Source organism: Narcine bancroftii, chromosome 6, assembly GCF_036971445.1.
Source record: "Narcine bancroftii isolate sNarBan1 chromosome 6, sNarBan1.hap1, whole genome shotgun sequence".
NCBI classification, from domain to species: Eukaryota; Metazoa; Chordata; class Chondrichthyes; order Torpediniformes; family Narcinidae; genus Narcine; species Narcine bancroftii.
In genome coordinates, this window is record NC_091474.1 from 13839520 (window position 1) to 13862335 (window position 22816).

The window sequence follows — 22816 nt, forward strand, 5'->3', positions numbered from 1 at the left end:
TTTTAAAAACTATAATGAATCTCTTCCTTGAAGGTACAATTGTCAATTCTTTTCATAAATCAACTAGTTCTTTTAACCTGCATAAAACTTATTGATGATTGCACCAACAAAAAAAAATCTTTGAATAACCTCCACAAGCCGATGCTATTAATTTCAGATTACGGGAGTGGTGATTTTGTGACCAGAATGTGTCAATTACTGGAAAGCTTCTTGCATTTGATTTCTCCATGCTCTTCCATAGATTTGATGATGAAACCAATTCAGACTTGTGACAGTTTCAACCAATTCAGACTTGTGACAGTTTCAACCATGGCAAGAATACAGACAGAATCAAGTATTTAACAGATATCCATGAAGGCTCAAGGCTTTCACTGCTCTCTTTATTGTACGATGGTATTCAATGGTTAAATCACATCTGTACTTGTTAAGATTAAGCCGAATGTTTAAAGTTACTCTTTCACAGGATCTGGACGTTATTATGGACTAGCCCAGTGGTTCTCAACCTTTTATTTTCCACTCGCATACATACCACCTTAAGCAATTCCTTACAAACTACAGGGGCACCCATGGCAGAGGATGTTCTATGGTTCGTAAAAGATTACCTTCTTAAGGTGGTACGTGAATGGGGCAAAAAAGGTTGAGAACCACTGGATTAACCATTGTTTAATGTCCTGATAAGGAGGCAGTTTAGTGTTCATCACATTAGTCAAAATAATAAATTTTCTTTCCTGAAGTGCATTAGTGAACCAAGTGGATTTTTGCCAGTGGTATCATTATTCAATTTAAATTCCAGATTTATTTATTTCCCAAAATGTACAATCCATGGCCTCTGGGAATTAAACTTCATGGCCTCTGGATCAAAATCAGATTGTCTAACTTAAGTTGCTCACAACTTCTCAACACACTGGTTATTGGATAAATTTGAGTGACCAAGAATCTTGAAATTTGTGATCATCTCTTACATTTCATAACATTACACTGACACAGTTCTAAAGATTTTCATAATTTTTTTTGTCAATCAATTCTCGCAACCATTAACATCAGGAATCCAGTAGAGAGTACATTTTTAATCTTTTTTAAAATAACCATCACCTCGAACACAAATATTAAATAATTGTTTAAACAGAACGTTAAAAAAAAATTCTGGTTAAGGACACATGTAGAAAATAAAAATCTAAATGTAAATACAGCATTATTCACCAGGAAAGATTAATCAATAACTGCAACAAAAAAAAAAATTGGAACAGCCCACAGGTTTCAAACAACATTGTACAAGACCTCTAATTTAATTTTTTTTTAACAATTGTATTTTTTTTTAAACTCTGGTCATTGCACATTCTCTGCACCCAAGGCCTAATTATAGGACTTGGTCCCAAGCTAAAGATCCAGTTGCTTTGAGACTTTTGATGTGCGTGGTTAAGAATGGCTTCAAGACAAATAATCTGGAGGCAATTTCATATTTCAGTTCTAGTCCTTCAATCAATAATTGATGGGCAGAGTGTTTTGGCACGAGCCAAGATTTTCCTTTCTTCATCTTGATAAGGCACAGACCTTTGACAATAACTAAACTACAGGTGCTATTTAATCAGCAAGTTCTGTGGATTTGCACAGTGAATGCTCACTGAAGGTTAGCTTTCTTTCGACAATGCTATACGTTGTCTAATGATCCACTCGGCTTGAGGATTAACCTTGTACAGTTCCAGCATATATGTGTCTGGATCAAGACATCGTTCACCTAACAAGAGAAAGCATATTGCAATTTTAAACTGGCTGAAAAGGCACAAGGTATTTTCATGCATAAATACAGATTTCCAAAATGGTTACACAACTCTGCTCAACAATCATGGAAGATCATCAGTTCCATTCTATGTGTGTGTTACTGAAGGTTTAATATTTGGCTTTGGGCTTTTGAAATCAGCAAAATAAATTATTTGCTTAATTACCAAACACTGATGGTCAGCAAAGCTTAAACAGAATAGAGACTTACAGAACTAATCCCAGTTAATACGGTTCACAGAAAGTTAAAATGAGAAATAAGCCGAGAAAAAGAATTTTTCTCCCCCCCAAATGATTAACATATCTGAAATCATTATGAGATAACTTCAGAAAATTACTTGGAAAAAAGGCACATCCAATTTTTAAAAGAGTAATTTTTAAAAAAAACTGACAAGCAAGCAGCCCACATCAGATTACACTTTTTTTGTGGGATCACTGGAGCAAAAGTATTGGAAAGAGTATCTGCCAAGTATTTGGGTAAGCAGCACTTACTGTCATAAATTCATTTTAAGACTTCTGCTAAACATGTAGTATACTTTAAATATGCAACCTATTACATGGTTTAGTGCCAGTATTTTATTTTTGCAAGATATGGCTTCGTGATAATCTAAATATCCTTCTATAATGAAAGAACTTCGTGTAGAACTACTTTTTCTGCTTTGTAGCCAAATTGTTGTTTTATTACATCAATGCATTTGTTAGTTTTATTTTAACTTGCAACAATGAAATGTTACTATTATTAATAGATATAATGGAACAAGACAGTCAGCATGAAAGGCCACAACACGGCATCTTTTTTCCCCTCACAGAGTGTTAAAAGCTCAGAGCTTCACCAGCAAGTTCACCATTAGTATATTCGTCAAGATAGATGGATCAGGAAGGAAAACCAGACCTCACGGAACTCATAAAAAAGGCATGATGTGACTTTGCAATACATTCTTTTATTAAAATTGAATCATGTAATGCACAAAAAACATTACAGAATCCAATTTTTTAGCTGCTTAAAATTAATATTTTCTGTCATTTCTTTAAAAATTACAGCCACTTTATTTCTTTTGACTCCAGATTCCGGAAATACGTCGAAGTTCAAATAAACTTTTGGTGCCTTACCCACCTATGTTACCACCCACTTCATACAAGCAGAACTCAGAATATTCTGAAGAACCATTGCTTCTGAAAAGAAGAAGGAAGAAAAAAAAGACACGGTCAATGAGCAAACAATGAGCTGCTGGAAGATCTCAGTGGGTCAGGCAGCATCCATGGTAGAAAGGGTCAGTCAATGTTTTCAGTTGGGACCTTTTATTGAGACCAAGGTGAAAGCTTTTCCCTTGACCCGTGTTGCATCTAACTTACCCAAAATGCCCAAGATCTTAGTTCACATGATTTCTATGCTCAGGCTGCAGTCTTAGAACTACAAATGTGGAATTAAAGTTTGTTTATTTGTGAATCAATATTTTTGCACCACTGGGTCATCTTGACCATGTCATGTCCAAAGCAATATTCCAACAAACTTTTCTTTGAATACCTAAAGCAGGGGTGTCCAACCTTTTAAATTTTAATTTAGACATACAGCACGGTAACAGGGCAATTCTGCCCACGAGTCCATGCTGGGGGTGCAGGTTAATAGGGTGGCACAGACTCGTGGGCTTAGAGTATTTAAAAATAACTCAGTAACCAAAAGCTCTGCCAGTTATGACAACCAAGCTTTGACTGAAACTCCCTTCTGGCTAATTACCGACACAAGAATGTGTCATGGGCTTGATAGATTAGATTGGTTTTTCTGTAGTCAGTTTGCACTCCAGAAAAACTCTGAAATTAGAAGTTCATTGAAGCCAAATTCTCCTTCAGAAACTGTTTGATAAAGCATCATATTGGAAACAAATTGGATTCCATCTTCTTGAAATCGGTAGCAGCCACAAGGGTTACAGACTGCAGGGAGACAGAAGACTGGAGCCAAGCACCAGAAAACAGGAGATCACCCTCGTTTGAGAAGGAAAAGCAGAGGAGATGACTCATGGGACAGTAACCAGGGTGGCAGACCAATGAGTGGATCTAAGGCTGTTGGTGGCCGAATGTCCATGGATTTGCTTCCAGTTCTCCCACACCTTCTGCAGCTACTCAGCATCCATTCCAAACCATCAGTGGCCTGAGGTCCAGATGGATATCTCCAATATGACCAGGAAGCCTCCAGCACCCTCTTGCATCTCAGTTCCAATACTTGGTAGCCCTACAGCCAATCTCCAGGCGTCCGAGCCTGGCACGAGTCCCTTTACCACGGTCATCAGCTGCTGGTGACTCAAGGCTAGGGACCCATGTAGGCTGCGGACTGCTGGAGATTGGTTGAAGGACTACGAGGTATCAGAACTGAGAAGCAAGAGGATGCTGGAGGCTTCCTGATCCCACCAGAGGTATCCATCTGGAGCTCGGGGGCGGATGGTTTGGAGAGGAGGCTTTGTAGTTGCAGAAGGTGGGGAAGTACTGGAAGCAAATCCATGGACATTCGGTGACTCTAGGGGAACTCTCTTTTGCACTGGGCAATTTCTGCTGATGGCGAAACTTTGTCTACCTTGCGGTAGATTAAAGGAAATTTCATGTAATAGCACGTGTTCTGTTTCATGACATGACAACAAAATAATCTTGAATCTAGTTATGAAACTGAACAGTGACCACATTATTTTATGAAAGATGTAACCTGAGTGTAACCGTGTTCACCATCACTATGGGTAAAGTGGACAGCAGTTTCCAGAATTCAAACTGCATTTTCCCAAAGCTGTTGTTAGAAAAATGCTAAAGTAGCCCTGCTTTTAGAATTTAATTAATGTCAATTGTTCTTTTTTTTTAAAAAAGACCCAATCTTTTTCTTGTATTTTCTCTCTCCCTTAATCTCGGCGTTCTTCCAAAATCTTCAATTCACTTTCTTCACATTTTTTATATTTAATTTATAATTTTATTTTGTTTGTATTTTGCATGCTGATGAATTAAGCACCTTCCCTGGTTCTTTGCTATCACAGATTACTTGGTACAGCCACCTGATGTCACCAACACTCTAAGCCCAGTGAAAAGCAAGCATCTTTAATCTCACTGTTACACACATGTCAATGGCAGCTGCACGTTATTAAAATAAAACAAGAACAATATAATAATCCATTTCAAATGAGCCATTCACAGTAGGTTTCTCAAAGGTTTGGAGAAAGGCTCTCAAATGTCACGTTTTGAAGTTTGGTGACGTCACCAAACTTCAAAATGGAATTGTGAGTTTTACGTTGGAAGCAAGAGTGTTCAAGGCGATTTTAGCAAGTTGAATAAATGGGCAAATGCACGACAGATGTAGCAATAATGTGTAACAATATGAAATTGTCCTGAAAATTCACAAAGGCGGGTTCATATTTAATTGTGTGATATTGATGTGCAAAGTATCGAGGTGTCTCGAACATAAATCAATGAAAAAAAACATACGCAGCAAAAAAAATAAGACAAATGGTTTGTTGGTCTTCACTGCAGGAGCTTTTGAGAATAGAAGGGGGATGCCTTACTACAATAGTACAAAGCCTTGGTGAAATCACACCTTGAAGTGTTGAGTGCAATTTTAGCCTCCTTACCCAAGAAATATTAAGAGTTGACACAGAGGGGAGTTCGACAAAGGTTGAGCAGGCTGATCACTGGGATGTCAGACAGATTGGATTGACTGGGTCTGTGTTCATCAGAATTTACAAGAATGTACAAAAATCTCATTGAAATGTACACAATTCTGACAGTTCTTGACAGGGTGCCTGCAGGGAAGATGTTTAAAATAAGTCTCACTCTCAGGTTACAGGAAGAGAATTTAGGAGTGAGTTGAGGAGAAATTTCTTTGCTCAGAGAGCAATGGATGAACCTTCTGGAATTTTCTACCATATGAAAGATGGGGAGGCCAGACGATGAACATATTTCAGAAGAAGAGATCTATTTCTTGACACAAAACGAATCCAAGGGTAGGGGCAGAGAGCGGGAATGCGGAAGTGATGCCGAAGATCAATCAAGATCTCAATGAACGGCAGCGCTGCCTCAAAGGGGTGAATGGAACACTCTTGCTCCCTATTTCTTTCATGTTTCCAAAACGTTACCGAGGCATCCATTCCACAAAAGCTGGTTACCGTCTTGTGATTTCTGTGTTTGTTGCATTCCAATTACTGCAGTCAATTTTTTTTCGAAACTGAGCCACAAGATCCCGGATTGTTGTCTCGGGGTCCAGATGAATATCCATTGTACCCTTCAATAAATGGGGGGCTTGAATTTTTATCGTCTTGCTAAGCTGTTGCTAAGGTAAAATAGAAATGTCATGTGACTTGTAAAACACAGACCATGTGGTTGAAGTAAAAACACAAAAGCTGGATAAACTCAGCAGGTCAAGCAGTATATAGCAGAGGTAAAAATACATAACCGACGTTTCGACATTCTTCCATATCATGATGAAGGGCTCAAGCCCAACACGTCGGTTATGCATTTTTACCTTTGCTATATAAAGTACACCGCTTGACCTGCTGAGTTAATCCAGCTTTGTGTTTTTCCTTCACAGAAGCTGTAGCAATTGGGCTGGACTGTTTGACACAGCCTGTTGCTGCGAATTGTCACCATGAGATTACCAAACACAATGAAGGTCCCTTTGCCACAGCCATCCCACCAAGTGGAGCACCCTGCATGCAACAATTGGCCTCAAACTCTGGTCGGTAATGTCCTGTTAAGAGCTTGTTGCTGACAATCTGAGACATTTCAAAATGCAAAATAGATTTGAATTTTTTTTAAAAATATTCTTTCAAATAGTCAAATGAAAAATATTAAACACATTTACCTCGTATAACTGCATTAAGAAAATTAGGAAATATTAAATTATTTTGTTACACAGATTTTTCGGTCACAGATTTCTGGGGTGATTGGGAAGACAATAATTTCTTAGGGAATATAATACTGTTTACATGGATAAACTAGGTGAGTGGTCCTCTCTCCGGAAAGCATTTTGATTCCATCAGTGGCTCCTTATCAACCAGTTTTCTCCAAAGACCTGCTAGAGTCCATTAGTAACATTAAAAAAAAAGGTTCAATGTGCTGAGCACAGCAAGGAGCAACTTTGGCAGGAGGAGGGATTGCAATGGAAATTCAAACTGCGCATACACACTTCTGCAAGTTGCTTGTCATGCCTGTCGATGTGAATCTTCTTGAGCAGGTTTTTCAGACGCTTATCATATTTCTTACTGCTGTTTTCATGCAGTTTTCTTACTTGAGCTACAAGGAAGCATGGAACCTGAAATAAAAAATAATGAGAACATACATGTCTGCCTTTCAATGTCACACAAGCGCCTTTGGCAAAAAATAGAGACTATCCCAAGTGTGGCTCTAATTGCAAATACATTCTGCATTTATTTAATTATGCAAATAACAGCAATGGGGCGGATAACAGTGAGCGCAACGCTGTTACAGCGCTAGCAATCGGGACCAGGGTTGAATCCCATGCTTTCTGAAAGGAGTTTGTACGTTAATTGGGTGTAATTGGACAGCATGGGCTTGTGGGCCGGAATGGCCTTTTACTGCGCTGTATGTCTGCATTTTAAAAATTTTAACTTATTCCAACAAATGTAACATTTCCAATTATCTGGAAAATAGTTTACATGCCAGTTTTCAGTGAAAACACTCCCACCTATTCATCTGTGCTTGACTCACAGCCACTAATAATTTATTTGACTGCCAAGTTAAGGAGACAGCTCTATGCTCCCACCATAACACTCCTGTATGGATGTCAAGATCTTCGTGATCAGTTTCATAAATATAGGTTTTCCTTCAATCTATAAAGTGTGTGGGGTACTGGATACATGGGTGAATATTATTTAAGCCAGATTTGGCAGACATGTTTAATTTTTTTTTTCTCCATTCCACATCGAGGTGAAGCCCTGCATGACCACTTGTCATAGAAGTATGGTCTTGCAGGGATATTTCAAACGTTGAAAGGGATGAACAAGAGTATCTGGAGAGTTGAGGATAAGAGGGCACAACTTCAGGATGGAAGTTACTTAGAACAGTGATTTAAAGGAATTTCTTTATCCAGAGGATGGTGAATGTGTGGATTTTTTTGCCACAAGCAGTTGTGGAGGCCAATCAGTGGGTGTATTTAAGGGAGAGATTGATGTTGTTAATGAGCCAGGGGATCGAAGGTTATGGAGAGAACGCCAGGCAGTAGGGCTGAATGGGGAAAATTGATTGGCTCATGATTAAATGGGGGAGGAGGGCAAACTCAATGGGCTGAATAGTCTAGCTCTGTTCCTATGTCTTATTGTCTTAAGAGTTTTACTTCTGTACAACTTTATGTAGCCAGCATTTTAACCAAACTTGAAAACTGCCTAGATCAGCAATTATCATTTCTTTTACAACAAAAATGGTTAGAAATTAAATGCTTTCTCAATTTTTTTTCATCCAAAATTTGAACTTACGGTCCAAAGAAGGTCCTGGTAATGGATAAGAATGCGCACAACATTTGCCGCTTTTTCCGCTTGCTGCTTCTCATTCCCGTCAGGCAATTTGTTTGAGATTCCTTTGTGCATGAAAAGGTTTGGAGCGATTATAGTGGAAACGTTCCAGAGATTCATCTTGTTTTTCTGCTCTTTTTCTATCACTTTCCGAAGAAACTCCAACAGCAACTGCAGAAAGTGGAACATTTAGTTATATATGGAATTGTCACTCATCAGTTCTGTGGCTGCTCCAAATAAACACCACAAAAAGGCATGATTTAGAAATTACAACCAACACTGTTCTTGTCCAAGTTATTTGCTGTGCCCTTGTCTAACAAATATTGGCCTGTTGCAAATGGGCAGGAATTTAAGCAGTTCCCTTTGAGTCTGTATTTTCTCATTTCTCCTGCTGAGTAATTTGCTCACCTGGTTTTATACTGAAACATGTTTTTGTATCTCACAAATGAGGAGCATTTTCTGCATTGTATTTTCAACAATCTAATTAAAAGGGGCCAATATCCATAAAATCACATTTGCTTCCCAACTCCTAGCAGTCACTGCAATGACACTGCCTAACCCACTTCCACTCCCAACTTCACAGTGTTTATTTCCTTCACTTTCCTCTTTTTTTTGGACATACAGCATGGTCACTGGCCCTTCCAGTCCATGAGCCCATGCCGCCCAAATTGACCTACTACCCCTGTACGTTTTGAAGGGTGGGTGGAAATTACAGCGCTTGGAGGAAACCCATGCAGACACAGGGGGAACATACAAACTCCTCACAGACTACCCCGGATTCGAACGTGGGTCGCTGGCACTGTAAATGCATTGTGCATTTACATTGTATTGCATATTCATGCTTAACCCTAATGCCCATTTCCATTCAACTCTTCAGTTATATCCCTGCCAGCTTGCTCTATAAAATCCTTTGCACTTATTGGGGCTCTCTCCTCCTTGGCATTTAGTTTCCATGGCCTGCTGCACAGCATTAGTGGGGAACATAACGCGAGTGAGAAACAAACAGGAGCTAGAAAAAGCAGATCGAGGGTGATCAAAGACAAACGCAGGTGCGTTGTAAGCATGCAGGTACAGCAGGCAGTGAAGAAAGCTATAACAAGCCTCCATAACAAGGGAGTTGAGTTTAGGGGCAGAGAGGTCCATCTGCAGTTGTACATGAGAGTGCAGCATTGGTTCATGAGGTTAATTCCCAGGACGGTGGAACTGTCATATGTTGAAAGATTGGAGTGACTGGGCTTGGATACACTAGAATTTAGAAGGCTAAGAGGGGATCTGATTGAAACATATGAGATTATTAAGGGATTGGACACGCTTGTGGCAGGAAACGTGTTCCTGATCTTGGGGGTAGACTAGAACAAGAGGCCACAGTTTAAGAATAAAGGGAAGGCCATTTAGAATGGAGTTCAGGAAAAACTTTTTCACCCAGAGATTTGTGGATCTATGGAATGCTCTGCCTCAGAAGGCAGTGGAGGCCAATTATCTGGATACTTTTAAGAAAGAGTTCGATAGAGCTCTTAAAGATAGCGGAGTCAAGGGATATGGGGAGAAGGCAGGAATGGGGTACCAATTATGTTTGATCACCCATGATCACAGTGAATGGAAATGCTGGGTCAAAGGGCCGAATTGGAGACGAAGAAAGGAAAACCCCATGATCAGCCCTGAAATAGATGGTACTTTGAAATGACATCATCAAATTCCTGAGGTTTATTTAAAGAAATTTCTGATCTTGGAGGTAATATGTGAGAAAACAGGATGTGCCAACCTGTAAAACAAATACTGCTGATAGAGCACACGGGTGCTTTGAGGCACAAAGATGAAAATGCCTGACGCATGTCTGACTTTTATCCAGGAAGCCGTGATAAACAGCAAAATTCTTGCTCTACAGCTAAGTTGGCTGAGAAAAATAATACACATTGCTGCCAGTGTTGTACTCTGACTTGCAGGGTAACAGAGGCAACAAATGCAATGAAATTAAATTGGAAGTTAGTCTCCCCACAAATTCAACGATGAGGTCGTATATTCAGAAGATATAAAGATCAAATTAATTAATTGATTCAATTCTTGAGGACTTGGAACTACAACAAACCATCCCATCAGAACAGAATGTTCATTGGTTTGTAAATTAGCTCAGTCTTCATGTTTAATGAACTATCTAGCAGCCATCCAGACCAATTCACCAGGCATCCACTGAGAAGTTAACCTCAAAGGTAGATTTTCATTTGTTCAAAATTTTTTTTAAAGTTCAGTATGATTAAAGTTATTGGTATCATGTTTTTAATGTAACCACATTTGGATGTCACATCTCCTATTTTGATCCTGAAGACGATTCAAATGTTCAATTAAAAATCAGAATGAGAATTTATTCTCATGAAAAAGTCATGAAATTTGGTGTCCTGCAGCAGCATCGTAGAGCAAACATTCATATTATAACCATCTTACAACATTGCTGTATAAAATAAAAATGATAGTACATCGAAACTTCTTTGGTTCATTGACTATTCAGTAATCTGATGGCACTGGGGAAGAAGCTGTCCTTATCTTTATGCTCCTGTACCTGTTTCCCCAATGGTCGCAGAGTGAAAAGGGTGGTGGGGGTCTTTGAGGATAGAGGCTGCTTTTTTAAGACACCACCTCATGCAGATACCCTCGAGGAAGTGAAGTCTGGTGCCTGTGATGTCACAGGCCGAGTTAACAACCCCTGGAGTTTATTCTTGTCCTAAGAGTTGGCACCTTTATACCAGGCAATAATGCAACCAGTCAGAATGCTCTCCATGGTACATCTGTAGAAGTTTTCAAGAGTCTTCGGTGACATACAGAATCTCCTCAGTCACCTCACAAAATATAGCCACTGGCCTGCCTTCTTTGTGATTGCATCAACATTGAGGCTCCAGGACAGATCCCTGGAGATGTTGACACCCAGGAATTTGAAGTTCTTAATTTTCTCCACTACTGAGCCCTTGATGAGGGCTGGGTCATGTTCCCCCTGACTTCCTCCTGAAGTCCACAATCATCTCCTTGGTTTTGCTGATGTTAAGTGCAAGGTTGTTGTCGTTACACCATTCAATGAACTGATCTATCTCCCTCCAGTACATTTCCTCCTGACAGGTTGTTAATTCCTGCAAGCCTTGTATGAGAATCCTTCAATGTGAATCCCGATGCAATCTGCTGATTGGCACTACATGTTTCATGCCAGGATTTCACTGCAGCTGGGACTAGAATCAAATTAATATTAAGAAAGATGCAGTCCATGATAGATCTTAGTGCGCAGAGTGAACATTGCTGGTCACAAATTTATTTTTCATAATAAACCTCAATGATGTGAATGGGGAAAACATTTGCCATCTTTTTATCGACACTAAACAATCTTGCAGATTCTTTCTCATGAATCTTGCTGTTTCTACACTTTTTTATTTTTATGTTGCCAAGAAATTTTCTTTGCAGATCAATCTACTTTTCAGTAAAGGGTTTCTTGACCATGTTCCTAAGCTTGCATCTTGTGAGCAACACAATGTTTGGAGTTTTTGAAGTTAACTTTATTGCACCATTTACAATGTCTACAAAGTCACGGTCACTTTCTTTCTTTTAGATGTCACAACTTTTTTGTGATTAAGTTATATACTAAATATTTTGGATAAGAATCAGGTCATCTAACATTTCCACAATTCATCCTACCTTTAAAGTGGCTCTATATACATCTGGAAGGATAACTACAAGCAGATTCAGAGCATGAATCATCTCCACTTGATCAGTAATATCTGAGGGGAAAAAAAGAATAAAATGACATGAGTGTGAATGCATGAGAAATGATTATTAAGTGTGTGAATGACATGAAGGTTGGTGGTGTTTTGGATCATAAAGAAGGTTGTCCAAAACTATAGTAGGATACAGATCACAAGGAAAGCTGGGCACAGGCAGATGGAATTTAATCCCGACAAGTTCAAGGCAAGTCAAATAGGGGTAAAACCCATCGGCAAATGATAGGACACCAATGAATAATGATGAAGAGAGAGAGAGAGAGAGACCTTGGAGTTCAAGTCCATAGTTCCCTGAAAATGGCTAAACAGTTAAAAGAGCTGGTGAAGAAGGTTTTATGGTATGTTTGGTTTGAAATGTGGGGGTACACAATATAAAAGTTGGGCTGTTATGTTGCAACTTAACAAAATACTGTAAAGACTGTACTTGGAGGATTGTGCGCAGTTCTGGTCACCATACATTTGGAAGCATGTAGTTGCACTGAAGAGAAGGCAGAGAAAATTCACCAGGATATTGCCGAGATTTGAGGGCTTCAGTTACAGGAAGAGATAGGATAGACTGCACTTGTTTTCCCAAGGAGCAAAGGAGGCAGAAGGCTATGGTGGTGGGGGGTGCGACCTGACAGAGGTGTACAAAATGGTGAGAGGGATAGATTGAATCTTTTTCCTCCATGGTTGGGGAATGTCTCTCCATTTATGCCCACCCCTGCTGATTTATTGCACTCTCCTTGTTCTCTTCCACTGCCCTCGACTCCCATCGTTTTTTCTCTTACTCTGCCCTCGACTCCCACCGTTTTTTCTCTTCCACTGCACTCGACTCCCATATTTTTTCTCTTCCACTGCCCTCGACTCCCATCGTTTTTTCTCTTCCACTGCCCTCGACTCCCATCGTTTTTTCTCTTCCACTGCCCTCGACTCCCATCGTTTTTTCTCTTCCACTGCCCTCGACTCCCATCGTTTTTTCTCTTCCACTGCCCTCGACTCCCATCGTTTTTTCTCTTCCACTGCCCTCGACTCCCATCGTTTTTTCTCTTCCACTGCCCTCGACTCCCACCGTTTTTTCTCTTCCACTGCACTCGACTCCCATCGTTTTTTCTAGTTTTCCAAATCTTCTTCAGTGAATCTCTGGGCAGCCTTCAGAACTCATCACCAAACTCAGCAATTTTAGACAGTTGATTTTTTTCTGTTTGCTATGGAACTTGGCAGCTCTGCTGCAAGCTTATTCCCTGTAATATTCTTGTTTGATCTAAATTTTAATTAAAAAAAAATAGACATGCAGCTCTGTAGCAGGCCCTTCCAGCCCATGACAGAGCGCCCAATTACACCCAATTAACCAACAACCTCCATGTGTTTTGAAAGGTGGGAGGGAACCAGAACACCTGGAAGAAACCCACACAGACATGGGGAGATCATACAAGCCCCAGTCATTGGCGCTGTAAGAGCGTGGCACTAACTGTTAAGATAACTGTTCCACACCCATCGAGCATTTCCGGAGTGTTTGGTTTCTGGTCTCCGAGTCAGCTTTGACCCGAGTTTGACTGCTTCTACATAACCCATGGCTTGGATTTTTTCATCCCTCCCTTCAAATGTCTTCATTAATCTATCAACCATTCAGCAGAGGTCACTTTAATAACCTTGGCCTCACTCTATCAGAAATATTCCTCTTGTCCTATGCATCCTTCTTGACTCCCTCTACAGCAGAGCACTAACCCCATCCTGGTGGTCTTTGATATCATGCACAAACTCCCTCTTCTTCCTCGAATGCTGCCTGACTTGTTGAGCATTTCTACTGATATCTGTTATGAAATGAAATTATGGCCTGTATATCAACATCAAGCAGATTTATCAGAACCTGCATTCTCCTCAAATTGATCCTGAGGAAGTCAGCTTTCCCTCCCCTCAAACATCTCCTTTTACCCCACCCAAAAGCCTATTAAGAAAAATCATTGAGCACTGTTCTCGATTTTCTCTCCATGAGGCGATTTCTTATGGAATGCTATTGCCATTTTATTTCTGGACTTTGGTTTTCCAACATGGTATTGTACAAAACATCTTGTTTCGCTCCCATATCCAAAGGCAGTCATGATAAGCCAGAAAATGCCTTATATCATTAGTCAGTAAACTATGGGGGAAAAAAATCTTAAGCATAGCAATTACGATAATGGGTTTAATGTCAGAGATATTGTACAATGTATCATGGCACCAAAATTCCTACTTGCTGACTAACTGGGGGAAATCAGCATGCTTTTGTACAGGGGAAACCCTGCCTCAAAAATCCAAATGAGTTTTTTGAGGAGGTGACTGAGAAAATTGTTAAAGGCAAGGCTGCAGAGGTGTATACAGTGCCCCCCATAATGTTTGAAACAGACGCTTCTTTTTCCCTTGATTTGCCCTGTGCTCCATAGTTTTAAATTTGTAATCAAACAATTGACATGATTCAAGTGCACATTCCAGATTTTGTTCAACGTTAAAAAAAATTTAAATCATTATTTTTAAAAATTTCAGACATACAGCATGATAACAGGCCACTTCAGCCCACAAGTCTTTGCCGTCCAATTTACACTCAATTAACCTACATCCCCTGGTACGTTTCAAACAGTGGGAGGAAACTGAAGATTTCGAGGAAAACCCACGCAGACACGCGGAAAATGTACAAACTTCTTTCAGACAGCGTGGCATTTGAACCCCCATCTCAATTGCTGGTGCTGTAACAGCATTGTACCCACTATGCCATTATCTGTATACATTTTGGTTTGACCATGCAGAAATTACAGCACTTTTTATAGAGTTCCCTCATCTCAGGGCACCATAAAGATTGGGAGATTTGGCTTCACGGGTGTTTGTGATTACTCAGGTATGTTTAATTTCTTCATCGGTGCAGGCATGAGAGAGCTAGGCTTCCTTCTAAACTTTTGATCACCTTTGGAGTCTGAACTTGCCATTTTTCAACACAAGGATCAGAGATGTGCTGATCAAAGACAAAGAAGCTAATTATTGGTCTGAGAAACAAGAATAAAACAGCAGAAGAGATCACCCAAACCTTAGGTTTATCAAAGTTAACTGTTTGGAACATCATTAAGAAGAAAGAGCATACTAGTGAACTCAGTAATTGCAAAGGGACTGGTATTCCAAGGAAGACCTCCACTGCTGATGTCAGAAGAATTCTCATCATAATGAAGAAAAATCTCCAAACACCTGTCCGACAGATCAGAAACACCCTTCAGGAGGCAGGTGTGGATGTGTCAATATCTAACGTCCGAAGAAGACTTCATGAACAGAAATACAAAGGCTACACTGCAAGATACAAACCACTAGATGGCCACAGAAATAGGATGGGAGGATGACAGTTTGCCAAGAAGTATTTAAAAGGGCCTGCAGAATTCTGGAATTAAGTCTTGTGGACAGATGAGACCAAAATTAACCTGTGTTGGAGTAATGGAAAGAGCAAAATATGGAGGCTTAAAGGAACTACCCAAGATCCAAAGCATACCCCTTCATCTGCGAAACATGGTGGTGAGGGTGTTATGGCCTGGGCATGTATTGCAACAGGTACTGGCGTACTTATCTTCATTGATGATTTAGCTGCTGATGCCAGAGCAAAATTAATTCTGAGGTGTATAGAAACATCTTATCTGCTCAAATTCGAGCAAATGCCTCCAAGCTCATTGGACGACACTTCATTCGACAGCAAGGCAATGATTCGAAACATAGCGCTACAGCAACAACGGAGTTTTTTAAGATTGAAAACTGGAACATTTTTGATTGGCCAAGTCAGTCACTAAATCTAAACTCAATTGAGCATGTCTTCCATATGCTGAAGAGAAAACCTAAAAAGACAAGCCCCCAAAACAAGCAGGAACTGAAGATGGCTGCAGTAGAGGCTCGCCAGAGAAATAACTCAGCACTTTCAAGCAGTCATTGCATGCAAGGGATATGCAACAAAGTACTAAATATGACTACTTTAATACACATACCATTGCGATGTCCCAAATATTATGGGGCCCTGAAATGAGGGGACTATGTATAAAAAGAGCTGCAATTTCTACATGGCCAAATCAAAATGCATACAAATAACCTTGAATAAAATCTGGAATGTGCACTGAATTGTTTGATTACACATTAAAAACTGTTGAGAACAGGGGCAAATAAAGGAGAAAAGGTGACTTTATCCCAAACATTATTGAGGGCATTACACATGAATATTTAGCAAAGGGTATCAACAATGTTCTGCAAAGTAGGCTAGTCCAGAAAGTTAGGGCAGATGGAGTCCAAGATGCTTGAGAAAACTGGATCCCAAATTAGCTTCATAATAGGTGGTAGAGGGGATTGGTGAAAGTTGGTTTCGCTGAGTGGAAGCCTGTAACCAGTTGTGTAGTCAGTGCTGGGAAGTTTGTTGCTTGTCATGTGTATAAATAACTTGGATGAGAACATTTGTGGCCTGATTAGCATGCTTGATTATAACACAAAGACTGGGGGAGGTGCAGAAGGGTGGCATCATGTTTGCCACAGACAAGCCAGGGCCAGGGGCTGTATGGTTCCACACATCTGAGTTATCCAAACTAAAATCAACTGACTCCATTTTATCAAAGAATTTGAGCATGTTGGTGAAATAATATTTGGCTATAACGAACACAGATCAATGCTGACTGTTCAAATCATAGAAAGAACGAGAAAGGACATACTTCTGACCATTTCAAAAGCAGCCACATACTCTGTTGTTAACAAGGGATATGGCATTTCACGGATAAACATCTTCAGCAAGCCTGTTCCATCATTTTGGTGAACTTTTTTCCAGTCAAAATTATTTTGGTAAAAATTTGATTCAAGCTCCTGTTGCAAGATCTGTGGGCAGTAAAAATATATATATGCGTCAAAAGTAAAAGAATATTACTAATGGAAAAATAATGATTTATTTCAGTCCATTTTCCATCTATTCAGTAGCAGTACCTTTATTCTCGCAATAGAACCTGAAATGCGGAGAATTCCTTCAGTTTCCAAACCCTTATCTTCCAGGCTACAGAGCAACTGGGGAAAATGGAAATAGTTTGAGTGTTCAGGGCTGTATTCATGCATAACCCACTCATTTTAAATTTTACTGGCCATGGAATTAACCAAAATAGATTCCAAGATGCTGTTAGTTTTTCAGTTGTCGAAATTCAGACAAACTAATCAAGCTTTTCTCATTTGAGACTGCAGGGCAGAATCTCAGGCAAACCAGTGAGGGGTCTCTGCGGCTGAGGGACCAGTGCATACAGTGGGGCTGCTGGAGACTTGAGGCGAGGCACCTGTGCAAGCTGTGGGTTGCCGGAAACTGCTGTCAGGAGACTCGCGCTGGGTTGTGGGCTGCTGGAGACTGGCTCGAACTGGCCGGAGGGATACCAGGTATCATAACCTGGATGCCAGGAGGCGCTGAAGGGTTCCTGACTATGTCAGAGTTTCAGATGTGGAGCTCAGGTTGCCAATGGTTTGGACTGGACTCTGTGGCGGTGGGAGGGCTGGAGGTGAATCTACGAACACTCGGTGACTCTGGTGGGGCTGGTGGGGGGGGGGGGGGCGGGGAGGGGATGTGGAAACTCTCTTTTGTTTCCATCTCGGATTGTAAATCTGACTGTAGTAAGAGGCACTTGGGCAATTCCTGCCAGTGATGAAACTGTCTGCCTTGTTGCAGGCAAAAAGAAATTTCATGTAATGCGACACTGTTTTATTACCATTAAACTGAATCTTGAATTTTTTTGTACAGCTAGCATTAATGCATTAGGTTCTGCACTTAGGAATTTCTAGGTTGAGATATTTCCAAGTGCTTGGAGCTTTTGTATTTCATAGGTAACAAGCTGATCATGTGATTTGAAATGCATATTTGTAATGGAAAGACTCACCTCTTTAAGAAACAGTGGAACTTTGGTATTGGGGACAATCTTCTGATCATTTTCAATCAGCTGTGTGAGTGGGACACCAAAAAGCTTATTTTCTGTTCAGAAAAAAAAGTTGCATTAGTTCTATAGTCCTGATGACAATTCTGACATCCGCAAGGTTACAAACATTTATTTCTATTTTCACCTTAATATATTGAGTGCTGGACACTAATTGCATTTCCAAACATTCCTACTGTGAGGTAACCTTTGCTAAGGAAAGTTTAGAATGAAAGGTCACGGACAAACTGATCTAATTAGTTTCGTAATGAAACACAGAAGTTTGCAGATGCTGTGATTGTAGTAAGATCTCACAGACATGCTGTAGGAACTCAGCCGGTCTCGTAGTGACAATTGGAAGTCAAGAAAACATTCTTGACATTTCTGGCTCAGACCTGAAACGCCAGTAATGTACCTTTACTTCCTATGGATGCTGCGAGACTGGCCAAGTTCCTCCAGCATTTCTGTGTGTTTTTACTAAATACTGTAGCTTTGTGGCCAGCTTTAGTTTCACAGGAAACTATGGTCTCAACTATAGGCTAATTAAGAAACTACATTAGAAGTCTGGTAAATACTAATGGTGTTGGACAAATATTTTTAAACCTTCTCCTAAATGTCTAATTTCTATCTGAATGCCAGAGTATATTTCATGATTCACATGTTCAACAGTTTCATTGTGCACACATCCCAACATCTGAAGAGTATATACTCTGTACTTACCATGTACTTTCACCTTTGTTGCTTTGTGTCTCTTCACTTCCATGTCCAAGACATCAAAGAGAGCTGTAAGCTCAATTAGTGCCAAGGTGCGAAGTTTCTTCATGTCTTGCTCTGAGAGATCCCCCATTCTGGTTGTTCCTAGTTTATTTTTGTGTATCCTGTATTCCTTTAAAATAAGTACAGTAATTTATAAGGCACAGTAATGCAAGTGTATTGACACTCAGAGTTCTGTCAATATATCCAAATGTCATTCAATAACAGTTTCAGATCAGATACTATTTATTGTCATGTAATAAACTAGAAATGTAATATTACACAAAATTGCTTTTAGTCTGCCAAAGGTAGTGGACACAGCCCAGGTCATCACAGGCAAATCCCTCCTCACTATCGAGAACATCTATAGGGAATGCTGCCGTCTGAGAGCAGCAGCAGTCATCAAGGATTCACATCACCCAGCACATGCTCGGTTCTCAATGCTGCCATCAGGAAGGAGGTATCGGTGGCACAAAACTCACACCACCAGGTTCAGGAACGGATGCCCCCCTCCACCATCAGACTCCTCAACAACAAACTCAATAAGAGATGCTTTTAAGGACTCTCACTTTTGCACTTAATTGATTTTTTTTCTCCCAGCATTGCACAACTTGTTTACATTTCTTTACTGTTTACATGTGTACATTGTGTTCAGTTTCTTGCACTAAGTGCTGATTGTCTCGCCCGCAGAAAAATGAATCTCAGGGTTGTATGTGATGTCATGTACGTGCTCTGACAAAAAAACTGAATCTAAAGATTGTTGGTTTGGAAGGTGTTGTCTGAGGAAAGTTGGTGAGTTGCTGCAGTGCATCCTGACTTTACCATGCGTTAGTGATGGAATGAGTGAATGGTTGGCGATCAAGCCGGAGGAAGTGTCCTGTTTGATGCCGAGCTTCTCGAGTGTTGCTGAAACTGCACGTCCAGCCAAGGGGAGAACATTCCATCGCACTCCTGACTTGAGCCTTGTACATGGTGGACAGACTTTAAGCTTCTCGACCTTCTACCCGAATGGAGCAGTATGAAGAGGTTGTGACCAGGGTGATGGGGATCCTTTGTGATGTTGGCTGCCTTCTTGAGGCAGCACCTCATGTAGATGCCTTCAATCTATGGGAGATCAGAGCCCGTGATGGACCTCGCTATGTTTATTACTTTCTGCATTCCTGGCCACACAATTCCCAAACAAGGCTGTGATGTAACCAATCACATGCCAAGTCTTCAGATTTATTGTCAGAGTACATACAGAATGTCACATACAACCCTGAGGTTCTTTTTTTCCTGCACGAGCGGAAGAATTACCACTAATTGGTCATGCAATACAAAAAAAAACTGTACATAGCATGAACATGTAAACAAATAAAGAACTGTAAACAGATAATGAAATGTAAACAAACTAATGAAGCACTGCAGACAGTATCTATTTAAAAAGGAAAATCAGTATGTGCAAATGTAAGAGCCCTTAAGTAAATCCCTGATTGAGTTTGTCATTCAGTTTAATGGTGGAGGGGTAGGTAGCAGGTGTTCCTGAACCTGGTGATGCCAGTCATGTGGCACCTATACCTCTTTTCTGATGGCAGCAGCTACAAGAGAGCTTGCGCTGGGCGGTGTGGGTCTTTGATAATTGCTGCTGCTCTCCGACTGCAGCCTTTCCTGTAGATGTACTCAATAGTGGAGAGAATTATGCCTGTGATGTCCTGGGCTGTGTCCACTACCTTTTGGAGGGTTTTTAACAAACCTCCCCAAACTCCTGAGGAAGTAGAAGCGCTGATGTGCATTCTTCAGGATGCCATTGGTGTGCTGGTTCCAGGAAAGATCCTCTGAGATAGTGACTCTGAAGAACTTAAATTTACTCGCCCTCTCTACCTCTGATCCCCCAATAATCACTGGATTGTACACCTCTGGCTTCCCTTTCCTGAAGTCAACAATCCTTAGTTTTGGTGACATTGAGTGCGAGATTGTTGATGCTGCACCATTCATCCAATCTTCTCAGCATTCTTAGAAAATTGTGGTATTTAATACCTTCTTCATGACTGCTTTGAAGTGATGAACCCAGACAGGTTCTCATATACTGACTCCCACGAACCTGAAGGTATTAACCTTCTCCACTCAGTCCCATCAATGCAAACAGGTGTGTGGTCCCTCTTCCTCTCCTTCCTAAAATCAACAGTAACCTCCTTGGACTTGGTGATGTTTAGATTCTCAATCCCCAATTTTCTGGCCATTGGGAAACCCAAGCTATTGGAGGTGGGGAGATGCAATGATGACATCTTTGAAAGTTAGGGTCAACAGCTGGATTTTCTCCTGTTGGGATAACATTATTGCTTGACCCTGCCAATATTACTTGGCACATACAGCCCAGGACTAGATATTGTCCAGGGCATGCTGAATTTGGAGGAAGATTGCTTCATTATCTGAGGAGTCATAAATGATGCTGAACATTGCAAATTTATCACCATTTTGAATCACTTTTTAATGAATCTGGAGGGAATCTATTTCTTATCTGCCTGTTCACAAACTGCATCATCATCTTACCACTCAGTCATTGCTCCTTTTTGTTCTCCAAAATTAGACTTTATTCACAATAAATTATTTACAAAAGAGAAAACAGTTCAAAGTGTTTTCACACCCATTGGCCAACTAGATCGATACATTCCCATCAATGTACGTTGTCACATTTGCTCTCTTAATACACCATCACCATTACACCCTGTGGCCCCTTGTTACTTTTCCCCCCTCTGTTGTTTGTGCGACATCCCCCCTTCCTCCCGACCCCCCCCCCCCCCCCCCATCTCAGCCCCTCAATGCCAGGCAATGGGAAGACACAAAACTGTGGTCCGTCCTCACAGTGCCTTCGTGTTGGCTGCACCAAGCCTCTGTGAGTCCCTCAACACGACCTCCTGCAGCCTGGAATGTGCAGTTGGCAATATTCCCTCACCGGCATCTGCTTGTGCTGGAAGACCAACAGGTTTTTGGGCAGGCCAAGCTGCGTCTTTTACCGAGTTGATGGTTTTCCAGCAGTTCTGGACGTCTGACACTGTCCTCTGTGACACTGCTGTCGGGGATAAACCGTGACAAGGAGCCTTGCATCTTTTTCCACGCACACTTAATCTGCATTCAGCAAAAAGGTGGGCGGGCGCCTGTCTCCACTCCACCGTAGTCATCTCGAGGACAGCGTGCATGGTCACGTGATGTTCTGGTTGTACAGGAAGGACCTGACTGGGAGGACTCCTCTCATCACCAGCCAGCCCAAGTCCTGGTGCTTCTTTGTGAGCTCTGGCGATGAGGCATTCCGCCAGATGACCTGAACGATCTGTTCAGGGAACCTCCCCACCAGATCCATCGAGTCCTTGCCTCTCAGTTTCTGCAGGACATTCTGTGCTGACCACTGATGGGGGTCAGTTATTGCTCTTTGGTTTACACAAGGCACAGGGTGGAGTACAATGCTCAGTGGGGATAAGTGCACACACCAGAAATTCCTCATTCAACTTTCACCTTATGTCTTGGGAAGAAAGTATTTCAATAATGGATAAGCAATTTTTTTTTTGATTTTACACATATATACATGCACACAGACATTTTTTAAAAAATAGGATAATGACCCTAATGCTAATATTATTGAATCACACCTCATGGAGAAAAAAGTGTTCACAATAAAGTAACCCCAGTGCGACTCTGATTCAAAGTGGAATCAATAATCATCTCTGAATAATGCTTCACTTCTGCATGAAAAGAAAACCTTCAGCATTAAAGAACATGGCTGTCATAAAGTCTGAGTTCTGAACAAGGAAATAGAAAATTACAGAGAATACTTACAGGCAAAACCCCATCATCATTTTGCTTCCTCGACACTTTGTTACGCCATATTCTGTCACGGACAAGTTGTGCTTGTTCAGAATAAGAAACATTAAAAACTATAATTTCATTTTTGGATAGGACATGTGTTGGTGATGAATCCTCATGTTCATCAGAACTGGCTGTGGTGGAAAGAGCAAGCACTTATTAGATGTCAAAGGCAGCAGGCTATTTGCTGTAATATTGTTCTATGGATGCAAATATTCTGGCATGATTCCGTTTAATTTTGGACATTGTTTGGAAAAAAAGGGTTCAAATATATGAACACAATTACATAAATTAA

At 40.7% G+C, this 22816-nt stretch overlaps 1 protein-coding gene across 6 annotated transcripts in view; it reads right to left on the reverse strand.

Moving 5' to 3' along the window:
* Positions 1-337: 337 nt before the first annotated feature.
* Positions 338-22816, reverse strand: part of LOC138735734 (rho GTPase-activating protein 18-like) — a 74346-nt gene continuing 51867 nt past the window's right edge. For 5 of the 6 annotated variants that reach the window (XM_069884030.1, XM_069884035.1, XM_069884036.1 and 2 more), the window contains 11 exons: positions 22495-22655; positions 18652-18817; positions 17899-17990; positions 16970-17047; positions 16705-16864; positions 11943-12025; positions 8235-8441; positions 6929-7054; positions 5910-6073; positions 2891-2949; positions 338-1735 (listed from right to left, as the gene is read on the reverse strand). In XM_069884030.1, coding sequence (XP_069740131.1) covers positions 1629-1735; positions 2891-2949; positions 5910-6073; positions 6929-7054; positions 8235-8441; positions 11943-12025; positions 16705-16864; positions 16970-17047; positions 17899-17990; positions 18652-18817; positions 22495-22655 — 1403 coding nt within the window. In that variant the 3' untranslated portion in view covers positions 338-1628. The remainder of the gene's footprint in view (positions 1736-2890; positions 2950-5909; positions 6074-6928; positions 7055-8234; positions 8442-11942; positions 12026-16704; positions 16865-16969; positions 17048-17898; positions 17991-18651; positions 18818-22494; positions 22656-22816) is intronic. The other variant, XM_069884031.1, reaches the window with a different exon arrangement.